General features: G+C 47.6%; 1 protein-coding gene across 4 annotated transcripts in view; it reads left to right on the top strand.

Moving 5' to 3' along the window:
* Iqsec1 (IQ motif and Sec7 domain ArfGEF 1) overlaps positions 1-19527 on the top strand; it is a 341513-nt gene that overhangs the window by 109390 nt on the left and 212596 nt on the right. For all 4 annotated transcript variants that reach the window (XM_037203913.1, XM_028854687.2, XM_028854639.2 and 1 more), the window contains exon 2: positions 12275-12304. In XM_037203913.1, coding sequence (XP_037059808.1) covers positions 12275-12304 — 30 coding nt within the window. The remainder of the gene's footprint in view (positions 1-12274; positions 12305-19527) is intronic.

The raw sequence follows: 19527 nt of genomic DNA, 5'->3' as shown, positions 1-19527 counted from the left end.
ATGCAGGTGGCCATCTAACTAGGAGTCTGTACCAATAGTGGACATGTCCCTCTCCTTGTTTGTCTAGCAGGCCATGCTGGTGAGCAGAGGGAGCTTCCTCTGAGGACTCACAGGATACATGGTCTGAGACCCTGTGCACTAGGGCTGCCTTACTTCAGTAGCTTGGCACCACCCAGATAGAGCCTCGTGTGCTGGCAATGGCAGCTGCCCAAAGTTTTTCACTCAGAAGGACTGTGGAGCAGGAGCAGCTGCATTTCTAGTGAGTCCTCAGGTGATGCTACTATTACGGTTTCCCAGAAGCATTGGCCTAGACCAACTTCAAGGGTAATAATTGGAGAAACGGAGGCCCTAACTAATAGAACCCACTCGAAGTCTAGAACTATTGACTTTTAGACTGCCAGCTATTACCAAGAAAAATCTTTAAATGGTCAGGGAGCCTCATAATGAGGTCTGACCCCAGGACCCTTCCCTGAACAAGACTTGTGGGATTTTCTAAGGCCCTCTGTTGTCAGAGACAAGACAAACTCACCCTTGCAGGAGCCACCTTCCCCCGGAGCCTGAGGCCCCTCTGTCAAGCCGGGTAAGGCTGCTCTCAACCAGGTCTCAGTGGCAGGTATTAGAGCTGAGTCAGGCTCTGGGGTGCCTCCCTCTGGGACATTAACCTCTGCTGGTGCCCTGTGGTGGTGAGGGGCTGAGCTCAGGTAGGTCTGCCTCTGTCTCGGCAAGGTCTCATCCAGCCAGTGGAGGGGACATGGACTGGGCCACTCAGTGTGGCCATGGCACACTAAATACCCTCAACCATGTGGCCATCTCAAGGGAGCACTTAGTTGGGTTTTAAGGTGACTGACTGATCCAGGACTGAAAGGGACTTGGAAGTTTTTCATCAACACCAGTGATTCCTTGAAGAACTAAATGTGAAGTAAAGAGCTAGAGAAAGGCCCCCGGGCAGGCAGCTGGCAGGCACCGGCTCCTTCAGAGTCATCCCGTGAGCTTCCGTACTGCAAGAACTCAGATGCAGAGGTTCTTCCCAGGCTTTGCCTGCAGCCTAGGGGAAAGGCCTTGGACAGATTAGTGTGCACAGGGGACACAGTGTCACAGTACAGTGTCCTTTATAGTATCACCTGCTCTCAGCAGACTGACTGGGCTTGGGGTCCTGTGCCATCACTTCCTAGTCATGCTACCTCGAGCATCACTTCCCCACCTACACACAGGGAATGGTGGCAGTCCCACCTCTCAGAGTGACCTTGTGTAGGAGGAATGAATTTGGGACAGGTGGCTCAGACACTTTGGGACATCAACAGCTTTGAGTTAGAGGTCCATCACTACAGCTTGGTTCTCCTCTCTGGCTATACTTCTGTTCACTCTAGGTAGCTGATGTTACCCTTTAGGTGCACAGATTTTATCATGTCACCTTCTGCTCAGGAACCTGCTTCGGCTTCCTGTTGCTTGCACACTCCATCTGCCCCCACATCTTTCCCACCTTTCTCTGAGCCAGGTTGACACATACAGCATGGCCATTCTCAGCCCTTTCCTACATTTAATAACTGGTGAAGACAGACTCCAGTCCTGCTTAGTACCTCAGGGCCACCATGATACCTGCTCCCCAGCCCTCATATACCCTTTACCACAGCTGGCTGGATGATGAGAGCCCACTGTCTTCAGACGGTTCACCTAAGGAAGGAAGGAAGGAGGGAGGAAGGAAGAAGTGGCCATGTTTCTTCTCCCCACAGTGCCACTTGTAAGGAAGGTTATGAACTGCAGAAATGGTTTCTATAGGAAGGGTCCCACCTACTCCATGCTGAGTGAGCTGTGTGGGACTGGCTCAGGCTAGTTGTTGTACCTGGAGCTCAGCCCAGGTTTCTGGAAAACTGAAGCTAGTATAGGATGTTCCTGTTCTCCTGGTGGTAGTGACTTCTTGTGATTCTTCCAGGAGCCTCTTAGACTCTACCCTAATCCCGAGGCTCAGGGCACTTACCCTGCCTGGGGCCCTGCAGGAGCTTCATACATGGAACTTTCAAGATAGCTGTTGGTTTGGATCTTGCCTCTACCCCTTCTAAAAGCCCATGTATTATAGACTTGCTCACTAGCCTGTAATACTAATGGAAGGTGGTTGAATCTTTAAGAGGTAGAGCCTATGGAAAGAAGTGGGGTCACCAGAGTGTGCCCTTAGTCCCTGGCCTCTATAGGATGCTTCTTTGCTATGTGCTTCCACTACAATGTGCTGAGCTGCCCAGGCCAAAGCAACAAAGCTATCAACCAGGGCTGAATCCTCTGAAATTGAACTATGGTGTCAGGAAGCCTTCTGACAAAGTGAGCCCAGGAAGGGGTGAGGCAGGAGAAGTACAAGTGGCCATCGTCCCTTCTTGAATTCACATGGGCTTCTTATAGGCTCCCGAACTGGCCACCTCAGCCTCGCATTGCAGACCTGCCCTCACCATTAGGGCTCATGTGGCCTAGAAGGGCCCATTCTTCCTCGGTTGCGCCGACTCAGTAAAGTCTCTCTAAGCACCTGGAACCCCTGGGGGAGTCCGAACTCTGCTGGACTCTGGAGGCCAGCAGCCCAGATGATGTCCAGTGTTGTGTGATAAACACCAGGAGGGAAGGCCTTACCCAACCAAGATTGATGATATGGTAGAAGGGACAGAGGGAAAGGTAGCTGGAGAGGGTCAGGTGCCTTAACAGGTGTGTAGCCCAGGAACTCACTGGGGACAGCTGGGGAGCGTGACAGGGCAGAGGCTGAGTCCATGAATACATGTTCATGGAAGGAACTGGGAGCCTGGTTGACCACAGCATTTGTGGCTTGGTAAAGAGCCAGACCTTGTAACCCCAAACCCACAGATGCGACAAAGGCCACTTTCAAAGCAGAACCAGTCTGGTGACCACACTGCTCCCTGCTTCCCAGTAGGCTGATGTGGAGACAGCCTGAGTGCAGAGCCCTTAGCTGTGCCTCTGCTAGGGACTGCTTTGGCAGAGCCTGTTAAGTTTTGTATCCCTTGATCTCCCACTCCCTGCTGTGACTTTAAGCAGGTCTTACCACTGAGCACATTTCTGTCTCTCATCAGACATGGACCTTAGAATGCAAAAAGGTGAGAGAGATAGCTGCACTCTTTCCGCCTTGCAATATGGGAGACTTGGGTTTCAAAGTCCTGACTGACAGGTACTCCCTCACCAGCACCAGGAAGAAGGGACTCTAGGATCATGGGAATTAGAACTCCCTTAGGAAGGACTATTCTGTATCCCACCCCCAAGTCACTCTGGCTCTAGAACAGTGACTCTCAACTTTTCCTAATGCTGTGATCCTTTAATACAGTGTTTCACATTGGGGTGACCCCCAACCATAGAATTATTTTGTTGCTACTGCATAACTGTAGTTTTGCTACTGTTGCAAATTGTAATGTAAATATCTGACTCTGCTCTAGAACCAAGCCACACACATGCCTGGTGTCTGGGTGCAGGGCACCATGCAGTGTGTCCCTCAGGGGTGGCTATGCCTCTCACACAGTGACTGAGGATTCTGTCCCTAGTGACTGCCTACATGGCTTCCCTCTGCCAGTTCCAGAGTAAAAAGACATCTGTGGCAATCAGGGCCAAAGACAGAGCAGGAACCCTGGGAATGATCTGAAGTCTCCTCTTCAGATGCCTCTGGAACCTCTGTATGAGAACTACAAACTTGTGAGGGCAGCCAATCTTCAGGAAGGGAGGATAGACTGAGAATTCAGTCCACATACCTCATCTTCAGCCAGAGGCCTCACACACAGTGCATTGTTTGGTTTACTAATCACTGAAAGTTTCCCCTAGTCACTGACAACAAGCAGCAGGGGCATCATCAGTGAAGTCTTGAATTCCAGAAACTTCTTTTACCTAAGGCATTTTTTTCAGGCACCAATATGAGCCGTACTATGAATTAATGACCTCACCTGCCTGAAAGGGAACACTGGACAGGCCTCAGGTGGTAGCAGGGCCAGGCTGTATCCAACATACAGCCTAGACAATGAGGAGAGGCTGGCCCTGCCTGCAAGCTCATATGGCTGCCCCACACAGGTGAGGTTGCAGCTCAGTGAGGAGCCACAGCCAGTGGAAAAGACTAGCTCTGTAACAAAAACCTTTTCTTTATTCTGGGGCATTGGGGATGGAACCCAAGGCTTTGCATGTACTAAGCATGTTACCTTCCACTGAACAGGTCCTCAGCTCCAAGCTCTGCCATAACCACGTGTCTCAAGGTAGATGGTTGAGCCACAAACCAGAGTCTAACTGATGGGGAGATATGCAGGTACCATCTCCAGGTCCTTCATGTCACAAGAAAGGGCCAGGATACAGAAGCCACATACTCCTCCTGCCGCTTCAGAGGAAATGGTACTCCCATGACAGCACAGCCTGACATGGGTTCCCATTACTCTTTGGTGTCTGTCATCTCACAGGAATCACCCGCCACAAGGAGTCAAGGCCTGGGGATGCAGGGAACTGTTCTTTCCATAGGGCCTTCCTCCCAGGGAACAGCAATGCAAGAGTCACTGTGGCTACGCAAACCAACTTTCTATCACTATGAGGACATGGCTGACACAATCAGTGTCCATCTGTGGCCTGCGCCTGTGGTGTCCCTTCAAGAGGGAACTCTTCTTGCAGCTGTGATGTTGGGGAGGAGCTGTGGCAATGGAAAGACTAGATAAATGTGGTGCACCCCAAATGCTGACATCTTGTTGTTCGATTCTTTCTGCCTTTACTTAACAGCTGCTGCGATTTGTTGAGTAGTTCAGCCTGCAGCTGCTGTCACAGACTTTCACAAGAGACTTGGGAAACACATAGTGCCTGTTCTTTTACTTGCCTGCTGTGTGGCCTAGGGCAAGTCGCTGAACCTAGTGGAGAGGATAACAACGAGAGCCTCCTGATGTGTGTTGGTAGATGTTGGCATAAGGATAGACTGTACATAGGAAACTATGGCTGCACCAGGAAAGCATGAATGAAGTGAGGACGTAGAAGGAATGAGTAGCAGATAGGGTGTAGCTGCCACGAGCACACGAGCACACCCCCCCACCCCCCTCCCACCGGGATTCACATACATGCTTCCATGCACATATTTATGGAAAAATACAGACATGAACCCACTCACTCAGCCAAATGAAGATAGTTGCCTAGGGCACCAAGGTAAGGAAAAGCTTGTGCTTCCTGCTGGGTCTGTAGCCAGTAGACCAGAGGAGGGGAATGGGAAGGGAATGCAAGGGACTGAGTCAGTCTGTAGCCCAAGTGCTGATCACTGATGGAACCAGAGGGCAGTGTGAGGATGGCTGCCGGAGGCCTCTCCTGGAAACTTGTTAGAAATGCACACCTGGGTCCACCCAGGCTTTCTAGAATTGAGTCTGATTTCTGGATGACGACTGGGTAGTGCTGACCTAGATGTTGTCTACTCATGGCCAGGGCTGGTGAGGCTGCTGTCGTGTCTTTAGTTCAGACTCTTGGGGATGTAACATGGTGATGCTGTGAACGAACATCCAGCTGCTGTATTTGAACTGTACTTCTGAGCCCACTAGCTGAAGCCATTGTTAGAGTCAAGGACTATGTTCTCTACATTGTATTTATGGTCAGAAAATGGAGTGTATAAATGGGCAAGTCATATACAAACATCTTTTCTTCTCTCTAAGTCCCAAACCGAGGCACAATTTCACCAAGTTCACTCTGGGGAACAATGAGTTTATTTGGCTTCCTTACAGAGCATAGATAAGGGATTACTTAGAGATTGTGGGTGCTCCCACTCCAAGAAAGGCCACACTGAGAAGTATTTACCCAGCAGGGATGATGATTTCTCCATCATAGATGGAGCCCTCTTCCCTTAGTCTTCCCCATTTTTTATATTCTAGCCCCTCCCTGAGTCCTTGAGGCCACATACAGTTTGGGCAGAATTGCATACAACTGGCAGGCGGGGGCGGGGGGGGGGGGCCCTGGGGGGGCCGCGGTAGTTTGCTACTCAGGTAAGGGTTCAGTGATCCTGCCCACTTCTCCTTCTCTGAGAGAGTCAGTAGTCCACAAGCCCAGCCATGATGGTCTTTAGCAAGTGGGTCCTGGTGATCTGATAAAGATGGTGGTGGTTTGGCTCAGAGGATAGTCCTGTACAACAGCAAGAAAGGGTGACATGAATGTAGCCACTGCTGCAAATGTCCTGAAGCATTCCACAGTGACTCTGCAGGGGTTAGTAAGACAGATAAATAAGACAAGCCCTGCTTGCCATCTACAAGCAGAAGACAGTAAACAGACAACCAGGACAGCTTGCTTCAGGTCATGATGTGTCCCTGTAAAGATAAATGGGGGAAACGAGGTAGGGCGTCATGGCTGGATGGACCACGCTATTGAGAGGAGGACACAGGGAGGGCCTATCTTCTAGGAGGTGGTATCTGAAGTGTAATGTGAATGATGGGAGGGAATCATTTAATTCAAGAGCCAGGAACAGCTCCCAGGTAGGGGGATAGCAGTTTCTAGGGTGCTCAAGTTGAGGTGCCTGGCAGTGGGGGACACGGAGTGGAGTGTATGTGGCTGAAGCAGGCAGCTAGATGTATATAGGACCCCTAAGAAGCTGGGGAAGAGAAAGGGCAGACCTGGGCCTCCTGGCTGTAGGCATTGGAGTAGAATTTGGATTGAGTCCTCAGGGCAAAGTGCTCCAGAATGGATGGAGAGGGACCTGCCTTGGTCTGGGAGCCTGAGGACCTCCAGATCAAGATGACAGGAAGGTTGCTTTAATTCACATCAAGTGAGTGAGGCTGGCACAGAACATTGTCAACTGTATCACTTTTACTACAGCAAACGATGCATAGGAAAGCCAGTGTACCATGGACTTGAAGAGTGTAACAGTAATGACCTTATGTGGAAGATTACGCTTGATTTTTACTTGTTTTTCTTGGGCTTTTCTGCTTGTCACCATACAAGACTGGTGGTGGCTTCAGACTTGAATTCATACTAATCCTGGCACTTGACTGCCGATGACAGAATCTCTTCTTGCCTAGGGGGATTTCTTTGTGGGTGTTAGGACTGAGATGCCAGTACTCGGGACCAAGTTTGGATCTCCCATAGCAGAGAACAGCCCAGCCTGAACAATTTACCCACCTGGCTGTTGCCATGGAATCCCACAGTCTATGACGCACAAGCATGGACCCTGGTGTCAGCAGCTGTGTGAGAAATAGACATTTCTATCTTCTGCCATCCAGTGTCTCTTTCTGTACTACCCTGCATTGCTCATGGTGACCTTCTTGTTTGCGTAGGCATTTATTCAGAGTGGCAGAACCCTCTGCAGACCCCAGCTGTTTTGGAGATGAAGATTTCAATTTGTAGAGGCCCATAAGTCCAGTAAGGCCCAGAAGGACTTGGCTTGCCAGTGCACACCAGCCTGAGCAGTCTTCTGCCAGCACCCGCCTTTCTTTGCTTGCTGAAGCCCTTGGCTACCTGTATAGGAGGTGAAACATGAAGACAACTTGATACCAGCTAGGCTGACCCACCTTCTCTTCCTCTTGTTCTTGTCCTTCCCCTTTCAAATCACTGCTCATCTCCTGGGCTCTCAAACAACACAAACTATAGCATCTGGGACCTCAGTACAGGCACAGTAAATGGACCTTCTTGGCTTTGAAGACCTGTCAGCAAGTGTAAGGGTGACCCCTGTGACCTTATACCTGTTCCCTTCAGTTTAGAAATCTATCCTATTCTGAGTGCTCATCTTCCTTGGAAGGAACCAGAGGGTTCAGGGACACTTTAGATCCTCTGCTGCCTCTTCCCATGCTCATTGATGACAGAACCATAGTCAAGTGCATGCATTCCACATACCACACAGACACAATGCATAGCCCCCTGCACACATTTATACCCATGTAGCCATCAAACACATATATGCACATGAATTGGCATACATGTATACCAATATGTGCATATTAATGTAAAATGAAGATATACCCACACAGGCACACATGCCTACCCCTAAGGTCACATATTAATATCCCTGTGTATAGATGCATGCCCCTATGGGTACGTGTGTGCACACCTGCACATTAATCATAGAGACCTCATCTTCTCAGAGTTTCTACAGCTTTCTGCATCTTGTTTCCAAATTAGCAGCTTCTGCTCTTGAGCTAGCAATTCAATTTGATGGTGTTCAGGGGCATCTTGTGAATGTGAGATGAGGTATGAGCTGTTTTACCACAATTTCCCACACAGACATGTCTTGACTTGCTCCATGCCAGGTCCATGTGTGGCTCAGCTCTTCAAACACTGCAGCCATTCCAGAAGTCTCCAATATTCCTGTAAGCCCCATGGTCAGCCTCAGAGCATCCACAAAGCAGCCTCATGGCTGGGGCACCGTATAGTCTCCATTTTACATGCAGACAGGTGACAAAAAATGCAGCCTCGTTGGCAGCTACTAAGTGCTGAGCATCCGGGTTTTCTCTATATTATATTCTTGAGGGCTAATTGTTGTTTTCCTCTATAATCCATAAGGAAATTAAGGCTTACACAGGTGGGATGACTTTAGAATCCACATGGAAGCCAGTCAGGAGCAGTACTGGGCTCGATCCTAGAGACTGGCAGCTCAGGGCTCTGCTTTGTTACCTGGCATCTCCTGGTCTTGCAGCATCCCAGGTTGCTTGGACTACTGGCTTGAGCTGACCTTGATATAACTCCTCCATAGAGCAAGAAGTCTCTGCCTGTGTGATCCCTGGGGCTGCACAGTGGACATGATGGACATTTATTTACTGAGTGGACAGGCAATAGTGAGAGAGCCTCATGTGAGGCTAAATAGAAGCCACCTTCAGTGTGCTATGAGAGAGCCACTGGAAGGAACCACATGCAAATCATCTGTGGCTGCATAATACAGGACCCCAAAATGATTAAGATAGCAAATGCATGCCATCTCCATGTTTGTTGAATTGCACAGTTGGAGATATCCTAAAAGCAGTGACAAAGAGTTCCCACAAAAGACTTCCCTATGGAGATCAGACTGGTTGTGATTTCAAAGAGAGTGGCCAGATTCCCTGCAGCCATGCAAAACAGTCTCAGGGGGACTCACAAACACGAGGTGGGGTCAGGTTATGGAGGTGTTCTAGTTTTCTTTGTGTTGCTATGATGAAACACTCTGATCAAAAGCACCTTGCGAGAGAAGAGAGTTTATTTTAGCTTACAACTCCCTGGTCACAATCCATCATCAAGGGAAGTCAGAGCAAGAACTGAAGCAGAAACCACGGAAGAATACGGCTTACTGATTTACTCACTGGCTCACACTCGGCTAGTTTTCTTATGTAGTCCAGATCCACCTCCCTAGGGATGGTCCTTCCTGCAATGGGCTGAGACCTTCTACATCATTCATCAATCAAGACAGTTCCTCTCAGACTTTGCCATAGGCCAATCTGACCTGGGCACTTCATCAATTGTGATTTCTTCTTTCCAGTTGACTCTAGGTTGTGTCAAATTGACAATAAAAACTAAGAAGCGCATAGATTCAGACATGGTGACAGCCAAGAATAGCCACCACAGGAGGACATATGGAATTGCTCAGGGTCAGAGTTAGTTTCTGTGTGTGGCACATCTAGGGCCTTTCAGTGTTTCAGCAACAAGCTAAACTACTTAGTCCTTCCCCATGGGGGCCTCCCCAGAGGCCCACAGGACAGGCATGGCTTTGTAAGGCAGCACAACCTAGGAGGAGGTTAGGATTGAGATGTATGCCTGCACACACATGTGTATATGACACACGTTTGTTCTCATTCTCTCCCCCCTCTCCCTCTGTTGTCCCCTACGTACTTTTTCTTCTCTCCTAGCCGTGATCAAACAACAAAGTAAAACACAAAAACTCTTGGTCTCTGCTCCTGGGGATTGCCTTTCCTGTTGCTGTGACTAGATTGTCTTCAGGCTGAGAATGGCTTCGTGGAGTCTTCAGCTCTCCAGTGCTCACTGGGACCTTGTCCCTAGCCCTTTGGGGCCTGGAGACCACTTGGGGTCTTTTGACTATTCCCACATCCCACGACCACCCCCACCCCCTGCCTGTGTAGAGCAGCGTGACCCTTGCTTCGTGCCCTGATACCCACACTGAACTGCCGCATAGGGAGCCTGGTGCCTTTTCAATAGTGCTTAGGTACCCGGAACACCGATTGCTGGGAACCTCAGTTGTTCTACCTGTCTAGGGCTGTGCTTTCTGTGCTTTTGTCAGCTACGCTCAATCACAATCCAAAAGTATTAAATGAACATTCCAGAAAAAAATCATGCTGCTTATTAACAACAACAACAACAAAAACACTTGTCCTTTAGAAATATTTATTTTTATTTGTGTGTGTGTGTTGGGGGTACCCACATAGGCCAGAAGAGGGCATTGATCCCCTGAAGTTGGAGTTACAGGAGGTTATGAGCCACTTGATATGGATGCTTGGAACTGGACTTGCGTCCTCTGGAAGAGTAGCAAGTGCTCTTACTCACTTAGCCTTCCCTTCAGCCCTCATGCTGTGTTTATAATTACACACTAATCAGTGCGATAAATCTTATACCCTTCTGCTCCATCTTTCCTAGGATGTGTCCAGTGTATCCATGCTGTATATGTTACCCCTTGTTAGTCATTCATTGGCTGTCCCAATGATCAGTTCTATGTCGATATCACAGTGCTGGTACTCAAGTGACCCTCGTTTAATGAGCAGTGATCTCAAAACGAGAGTAAGTGACAGTGGCAACTGAGATGTACCAAGGAGCAGCTGTTAAGTACTTGCTCAGAGTGCAAAGGTGAAAAGTTCTTGACCTACTAAGGAAAATCGTAGCTGAGGTATGGTAAGAGTGAATCATCTGTCTGCAGTCATGGAACGGAAAAAAGAAATCGGCGTGTTTGCTGTCATACTTCAAACTTAAGAATTTGTGGCCGTGATGCCTGAGTGCTCCATAAAGAAGAAAAAGGCACTAAATTACAGCAAGCGTCAGACTTTTCATCCCCATGACAAGTGTCTGAAGCCAATAGTTTAAAGGAAGGGAAATTTATTCTTGTTCTTGGTTTTAGAGGGTTCCAGCCACGGAGAGCTGGCTGCCTTGTTCTAGACTGTGGTGAGGCAGAACATTGTGGCTGAAGGGTGTGGAGGAACAAAGCTGCTCACATCATGATGGCCAGGAAGCCAAGAAGAGTAACGGGCCAGGGCCAGGGCTCCCACACACCCTTCAAAAACACAGCCCTAACAACCCACTTCCTCCAACCACGCCCCCTCTTCTGCAGCCACAGCACCTCCCACACTTGAATCCATCAGTGGATCCATCAAACCATAGATCAGGTCAGAGCTTTCAGGATCTAATCGCTTCTGGAGATACCCTCACAGACACCCTTGGGTGTGTTTTAGTAATTTTGTAGTCAAGACTAACCATCACATAGGGGTTGGTACCAGCTGTGGTTTCAGCCATCTTCTGGGGCCTCAGTCCATATCCACCACAGATAAATGGGACACTGTACCTGTTCTCCCTCTTATGGTTACTGTATAGTTCATGGAGGAGGCTGAGACTGGTCAGAAAGGCCTGTTTCTGGGGAAGCTGTCTTGGTCCTGTGTGTGCTGAAGAGTTAGCTACAGGCCTTGGGCAGAAAGATAAGCTTTCTGATTAAGTACCTTTTTATTTCTCTTTGCTTTCTGGTGATAAAATCTAGATTGGAGCATCCAGATACATAATTCCTGAATGTGTGTTGTGGTGTTTTCTCCTTGCTCCAGGAAGCCTACCTAGGGCTTCAGTCATTAGCTGTAGGGGATTTAACCCCAAATCACCTTCTTAGAGTGGAGAAAGAAGGTAGTCCTGTTGGCACCTTGTGCTTTTAATTCTGTGTGAGACTTGTGCAATAGAATCTAATGTCCAGCTTCTGGACATTTAGTTTTGTCTGTTCTGAGAAGTGGCTGTCATTGATTTCTGGATTCTTGAAAGTCGAGATGGCAATGGGAATCACTCCGAGGACTCCTTCGGGGGATCCAGGGGGGCCTTCAGCCCCTTCCTTACTCATTCATTTACCTAGTTTCTGGTATGCTCCCTGTACAGCATTTCTGAGCAACAAGCCCTTCTTCTGAGTTTGCCACCAACTCCTAGGATGACATGAGTCCAAGCAATAAAGAGAATGAAGCCCCAAGAGTCCTGGGAGGGGTGGCTTGCAAGGTGGCCTTGAGTGAAATGAACAGTCAAGCCATGCTGGGGCTGGGCCTGCTAGCAATCTGCTGGGAACGGGTCTTAGGAATAGCTGAGGAGTCTGTGTGTCCCTGTCCCTTGAGTGGAAGATGTGGTATCTAAGTGTGTGTTCTTTTCATTGCAGGTCTGAAGAAGAAAGCTCCCGTAGCATCAGGTATGTGTTTCATCTACTTTTTCTCTGTGTCTGTCTCGGGAGTGGCCCTCAGAAACCATGTGCTTTGACTTTTTCCCTGTGGGTTTCTCTGCCTCCCTGACCCCTGCTCTGGCCCTGGCCTGCTGTCTCAGGGGCCCTGGCATGTTGTGTAGAAGCATACAAACCTGTGTTTATGGTGTAGACGTTTTCTGGTTTAGAGTAAGTTCAGGTTACCTGTGTTGGTTGTTTCTCCTTGATAAGGCTGCTAGTGTCCTACTGTGCTTAAGCTGTGACTGGTTTGGGCTGTCACTGCTGGGGCTGGGATGGGTACAATGTGATAAATCTTTAAGATGTTTGGGGTGGGATAGACTCTCACCTCTTGACTGCCACATGGGTGCGTCTCCATGGGGCAGGGAACACAGGGAGTTTTTTTTGTCCCTTCCTGCCCTACCTAATGAGTCTGTGGATGAACTTGGTGTACTGCCTGCGGTGGGAACAGTGACTGGGCCAAAGGGAGGGGCAAAGGTGAGCAGGAGCTCTGCATGTCAGTGCCTCTGCCTCTGTCACAGGGACCATCATAATAGGAGGAAGAGGCAAAGAGGCAGCTTAAGAGCCTGTGGGCTCTGAACTCTGATGGACTTCTAGGTGTCTGGGTAATGGCTAAGATGGCTGGTGTGTAGTTCAAGGTCCAGCTTGGTGGATCTGGGGTGTCAGTGTTGGAGGTTCTCCAGGCACCCTGACGATGGGACATGGAGGGTAGAGTGACTGCATCTCCCGGGAAGATGGGCAACAGCTAGGAAGAAAGTCGGCATGGAACGAAAGGTTAGAGCTGCTGAGCCATCCATCAGGAAGCGGAGGTATACTGAGAAGAGCCAAAGGGAGAGTCCTAGAAGGGCTGTGTGCAGTAGTGAGGGGATTGTCTTGGGGCAGACAGCACTATATCCAGGCTGGCAGCAGAGGGAGTTGGCATCAAAGAGGAGTGTTAGCCTAGGTGACCAAGACTGGCCAGGAGATGGAAGGAGGGATCAGATGGGTGGCTAGAGCCACTTGATGGGACAGCCAGTGAAGCAGCTGAAGTGGGCCTATTGTGAGAAGAACAAGGAAGCTCTTGTGCTGAGGGGAGAAAAGTTCAGGAGTGAGTGGTTAAGGAGATGGCAGGTGAGGGAACCCATGCATCCGTATCTCTTTCCACAAGCAAGAGTGGGTGTGAGACCACAAAAGAGGCGGGAAGAAATAAAGACGCTAGTAAGAGACCTCTTCCGCAGCTAGGAGCAGGGGCCTCCTTGGCGCGTATATAGCAGTCCTCTTGCATGAACTGTATTCTATACTATTCATTCAAACAATTGGCTAAAAATAAAGAACAGTCTGAGGAGGAAGGAGCCCAGTAAGAGTGCTTTTTTTACTTTGGAGTTGGGACTGATTGATGTCTGGGGTGTGGGCTTTTCCTGTGGACTATAAGCAGGCTGCATACTGCCTGCTCCGGGTGCCTGTAGCTTATGGCAGATGCAACGGATGCTAAGAACGAACTGTCTTTGCTCAGAGTGAAGGTCACACACACCCCAAGCCAGGACACCTTACCCTGTCTAGGGCCCTACTTAGTGGGGGTACTCTTCCTGAATTCCTGTGATGCAAGCTGCAGCCTTCTGGCAGATTCTCTGAGCCTCTTTAACAGGGAGCTGTTTTGGGCATGAGCGTATTTGGGAATTCATGTGCACCACTTTTCCCCAGGCAAAAACGTTGCAAGATCAGATGTATTCATTTTCCACAAATGAAATGACTCATTTTTTTCTGAACAATTTTGCAAACGCAGGACTTTGGTCATTGTTCCTGGGACCATGTGTCTACTTATGATTCCATTTAGAGAGAGCTCTGGAGGCCCTGAATTTGAATCCTCTAATGATATTTTATTGGAGGGAGGGTGGCTTGGGAGAAAAGATGGTTGTAGAATTTGGATTCTAGAGGAATGGAGAGATGCAGGCAGGCTGGGAAAGAAGGCCGAGGCTGTTTGAAATGCAAACACTTTCCACAGGTCAATTTTGTACCTTTTCTTTTACTGGCTGCTTGTCAAACCCTTGAGATGAACTTTGCTGTCAAAATGCTCGGTAAGAGAACTAAATAACATTCAATGAGGGATGTGCCTCATCTGCACAGCCCACCTACCTTATTGCACAGCTCACCCCACCCTTCAGACATCTGTGATTGCTCTGTTCTCTCAGTTCAAGGAAGTTGAGAGCAATGAATGCCACCACATAACTTGTCTCAAATACTGCAGCCTTCTAGTGCAGGACCTGCATGTCTCACTGCAAAGCCCTTGCACAGCAGTGGGGCCCATTGTGCTTGTTGGAAATTCAGACTCCCAAGGCCATTGGGTGCCTAATGGGACCCAGAAATTTGTATTAACAAAGCCCTGCATAATTCTGAGAGGAGCCTCTTGAGGGGATGACTGCATCATTCCAACACAGGCACTGTCCAAGGTTGAACACGTGCCCACTTCATAAGCATGAGCTCATGGATGTGTGGAAATTTTGCTTCTGACAGTTAGGAATAAGGTGGTTCCATGCAGCTTGTCCCTCTTCTTTAGGCCTCTGAACTGTGACATGTTTTCCAAAGGCAGCATCAAGCAACTCGAGGTTGGGAGCAGGGGTTGGAGGATTGCTTAGCTGGGGAATGAGTGGGCTTTGCATTAGTGAAAGCAATTAGACAAAACAGATCTGGTTTTGGTGAACATGTGTCTTGCTCTATCCATAGACAAGATCCTTTTAAATTATCTAGGCCCTTTTCTTCACCTCCAAACCTGTGTGTGTGTGTGTGTGTGTGTGTGTGTGTGTGTGTGTGTGTGTGTGTGTATTTCATTTTTCTCATGAGAACTGCTAAACAGTTCATGAGTGTTTGCCATGACAGGTTAAAAGAACTATGCTTTTGGCTTTGGAGATCAGAGAGAGGCAGAGGATTTTCCTGAAGCCTTGCTAAATGAAGGCTGAGCCAGTCTGGGCTTTGGGATGAATGTTAGTCAGTTTCCATTGCTGTGACAAAATACCTGAGAAGAATAATTCAGAAGTAGGAAAGATTTGATTTGGTTTGTGGTTTTAAAACCTGTAATTTGTGGTATATGACCTCATCCCTTTGGGCCTCTGACAAAACAGAACATTACGATAGTGCATGTGGTGGTGCTGGAGTGACCTACTTCCTTCAACTAGACCCCACCTCCTAAAGTTTCTACCACCTCTCAGTAGCCCATTAACTTATGAATCCATAAATGGATTAATCTGATGATGAGGTCACAGCCCTTATGATCTAATCACCTTCTGTCTGAGGTAGGGTTTTTATTGCTGTGATGAAACACCATGACCAAATGCAAGTTGGGGAGGAAATGGTTCATTTGGCTTATACTTCCATATCACTGTTCATCATCAAAGGAAGTCATGATAGGAACTCAAACAGGACAGGAACCTGGAGGCAGGAGCTGATGCAGAGGTCATGGAGGGGTGCTGCTTACTGGCTTGTCCCACATGACTTGCTCAGCCTGCTTTGTTATAGAACCCAGGACCACCTACCCAGGGATGGAACCACCCACAATGGGCTGGGCCTTCCCTCATCAATCACTAATTAAGAAAATACTCTACAGACTTGCCTACAGCCTAGTCTTATGGAGGCATTTTCTTAATTGAGATTTCCTCCTCTCAAATGAACTTGTATCAAGTTGACATAAAACTATCCATCACACCTTCCAAAAGCTCCATCTCTGAACCCTGACAGCTTTGTTGGGACCAAACCAGGAACACATAAGCTTTCAGATAGAAACTATAATGTGGTATGCACAGACATGGCTTAGCATTGTGGAATCAGTACAGGCACTGGGGTCAGACAATTCTGAATTTAAATCTGTTCTTCTCTTAACTTCTTTGTTAGCTTGGGTCTGACACTGAACAAATCTCAGTGTTCACACTCATTAAGAAGTCTTTATTGAGCACATACTGTGTGCATGCCTTATTCTCACCAAGGCCATGGAAACCAATGGGTGTGTGTGCTTCATAAGGGCATGGGAGCAAGGATTTTATTCTCAAAGTCAGTGGACCAATTAAGGCACACAAAAATATGTGGGGATGTGGAAAGCAGACAGTATATGTCACATTTAGTGACTGTGATACTTTCTCCTTTTCTCCTTTCCCTACTAGTCTTTGCTGGCTCAACTCTTTGAATGTCCAAGCAGTTTCTGAGGGAGCCCATGTTGTCTTGAACAACTTGGAAAGTTTCCATTTGTCTATCCACCATGCATTCTACTCCCATACCAGAGTTCTGATTGAAGTTCTGGGGAAATTATTGATTTCAGAGCTTTTTACTTTCTGTCTTCCAGATTCTCAGTACCATATCCTGAGCAATTTTCTCAGGATAGCCTTCCAGTTCAATAATGCTTCTTTGAATTATATCAAGAGTGCTGTAAAGCCAGAGCATTGTGGATCTCCAACTGTGTTGTGTGACTTTTCCTGGGAGACATGAAAAACAAAACAACAAACAAAACATCTATTCATTCCAGAGAGAGCACCAATGACAGCCCAAACAAATTTCCATCTAAATCTATTCTAGGAAACCATTGAGTTTACTAGTTTTACCTACAGGGTGATGCTTGGGCCCCTTAATCACTCCAGGGTGGATGACAGTTCATGAAAGCTGTATCCCTGGAACTCCCTGTACAGTTTGCCCGCAGCTGTACTGAGTAGTCCCTAATAGTTTATTTACATCCTGTATATTTTTAGGAGAACCTCATGAGTGGGACTTGTGTGTCTTGTAACTTTCTGAGCTTCTCAAGTCTAAGATTTCTGTACTTCCTGAGCTTTATGAGTTTTGTTGGCTTCCTTTAGTCTTCTGAGCTTTTCTTCTCACTCCAGGAGGGAATGTTTCAACTAGTAAGAAATAGCTACAGGACACCAACACTGATATACAACACAGTGTATATATGTGTTCTGCTTGATTCTGGAGGCACCATTGGCCCATTCCTTACACAAGTAGAAACATTACAGGAATTAGATTCAAGTCAAATTCAAAGTAGGCAAAAAGCTACCTATGTGTTAAGAATTAGCTGGTGCCTGCTTAGGAGATGGTCCAGAGAGACTGGGGGAGTGGGAAGACTACTGATGGACTCTGGGGATTTGACTGGGTGACTAAGGTTGCCTACGAAGCCCATCTCTGAATTCTTGTGGTTCTCATTTTGAGTACATACTTAGAAGATGATGACTCCGTGACCCAGGATCAGAGAGTGAGCACATGAGGACTCTGGAACCATGTGTGAGAGCACATGGGCTGCAATTGCCCATAAGGAAGGGCTCCTTTTCCCTGACCCTCAGTTTCCCCCACTTCACACAGAAAAAGTCTTTTGTCTTTCCGTTGGTTCTTGCTCCACCTCTCTGGTCATTATACTTCTGGCCTTCCTGCTCTGAACTCACAGATGCCCAGGCCCTCTGTCCTTGTCATTCCCTTTGCCTAGGACATGTTTCCTGAGATCCTGTTCAGGCTGGATGTTCTTTGGTAGGCAGTTCTTCTAAACAAACAGCAAATACTTCTTTCTATTCATTCTGCCTGTCTTTTGTTTTTGCTTTAGATTTATTTTTTAATTATGTGTGTGTTTGTGAGTGGAGATGTGCACATGTGCAGGTGCCTACAGAGACCAGAGACATTGGATCTCCCTGGAGCTGGAGTTATAGGTGGTTGTGGGTTCTGCGAGCCAAACCTGGGTGCTCTTTACCACTGAGCCATCTCTCCAGCACATACCCATCTTTTGAGTAGAGTGTCAAATCTGTTTCAACTTAAATCAATTCCTGATAAGTAAGGACTTCTGCCATTCATTCCTTGTTTTCTATGTCTTTACTCCCTTTTTCCAGCTTATTTCCTTTGTTCAGCTTATTTTTGTAGTAAAACATTCAATTCCTACCCTTTTCATCTTAGGTGTGTTGTATAGCTGTTTCTTTGTCGTTCCCACAAGGATATACTTAACATTCAGTGTTCACCACTCTGCAGTATAGATTCAATAACATGAACACTGCACTTGTACACCTCCATCCTTCTCTCTCACTTAACAAGTAAATATCAGTCTCCAAGATCCACTGATGTGAAAGCTTCCATGGTCTGTCGTCGTCGTCGTCGTCGTCGTCATCATCATAGTTGAAAGGGTCCTTGAGGCCAAAGGGGAGATGACCGCTGCAGGATATACCAAGCTGTGATTGGTCTGTTTTCTGCTTTGCCTCCAGAAGGAGGCAGAGGATTATAAACCATGTATGTAAGAGCAAGGCCAGGCTGAATTTTAGCCCATACAGTGGGACTTGTGGCTACCTTTCTTGTTTGCTAGATTGGGACTTTGGTTTTTATTTTTAGTTCTTTTTTTTTTTCCTTCTAGCTTTTGATTTGTTTATTGCTTTTACTTTTTTTTTTTAAATTTAGTTAACCTTAGTAGTATGGCTAGTAATGATGTAGTAGTGAGTGTTGATGAAGCACACAGGTCAGGGAGGCCACACAAGTTTACAGGCTACACACCTGCAGGAGGAGGCTTCTGGAGGGTCTACAGGCAGATTATGAATAGTTATGCTGTAGTTCTGAAGTCCAGCAACATCATCTTGGATGTTGGAGGTAATGCCAAGGCCAGTGACTTTGGCCTGGATACCAAGTGTATAGCCAGGTATAAGCTGCTCTGGTCCTGAGGAACATATCTACAAGTCCTCCATTTTACCTCATAGTTACAGAGTTTAGCCAATTTAAAGGGACCATCAACAAGTCCTCAGTACAGAGTATAACACTACAAGTCACTTTTCTGCACCATCAATTTTTAATCTTGGGCCCCAGGCAGAGGCCCACATGGTCACAGCACGTCATGGACACTAGAGCTCAGGTATTTACCCAGTCACTCTAGCAAGATTCTCTCCAGCCACCCCAAACCCATAATCATGGTTGTAGTGACTGACTTGGTTATGCCTCTTGGAGGATCCAGGAACCTCTACAAAACAGGAAATTGGATGAAGCAATAGCCATATACCTCATGCATGACACACAGGGAATAACTAGACTAGTTGAGTGAGGTGAAGGGGGTGGCCAGGAGGACTGCCACGAATGTTCTAAGAAGATGCCATTGCCTTCTAGCCTGAAATTAAGACCCCAGACTGGGGAGCAAAGTAGCTTCAGTAAGAGCCAAGACAACAGAACCAAGGTGGCAGGTGGTCAGCTGCTCTTCTGCATTGTAGCTACGCTCTTTAAAAAGT

This window comes from Peromyscus leucopus, chromosome 3 (assembly GCF_004664715.2).
Source record: "Peromyscus leucopus breed LL Stock chromosome 3, UCI_PerLeu_2.1, whole genome shotgun sequence".
Lineage (NCBI taxonomy): Eukaryota > Metazoa > Chordata > Mammalia > Rodentia > Cricetidae > Peromyscus > Peromyscus leucopus.
Note: the sequence above shows the minus strand (reverse complement) of the source record. Positions and strands in the feature narration are given on the sequence as shown.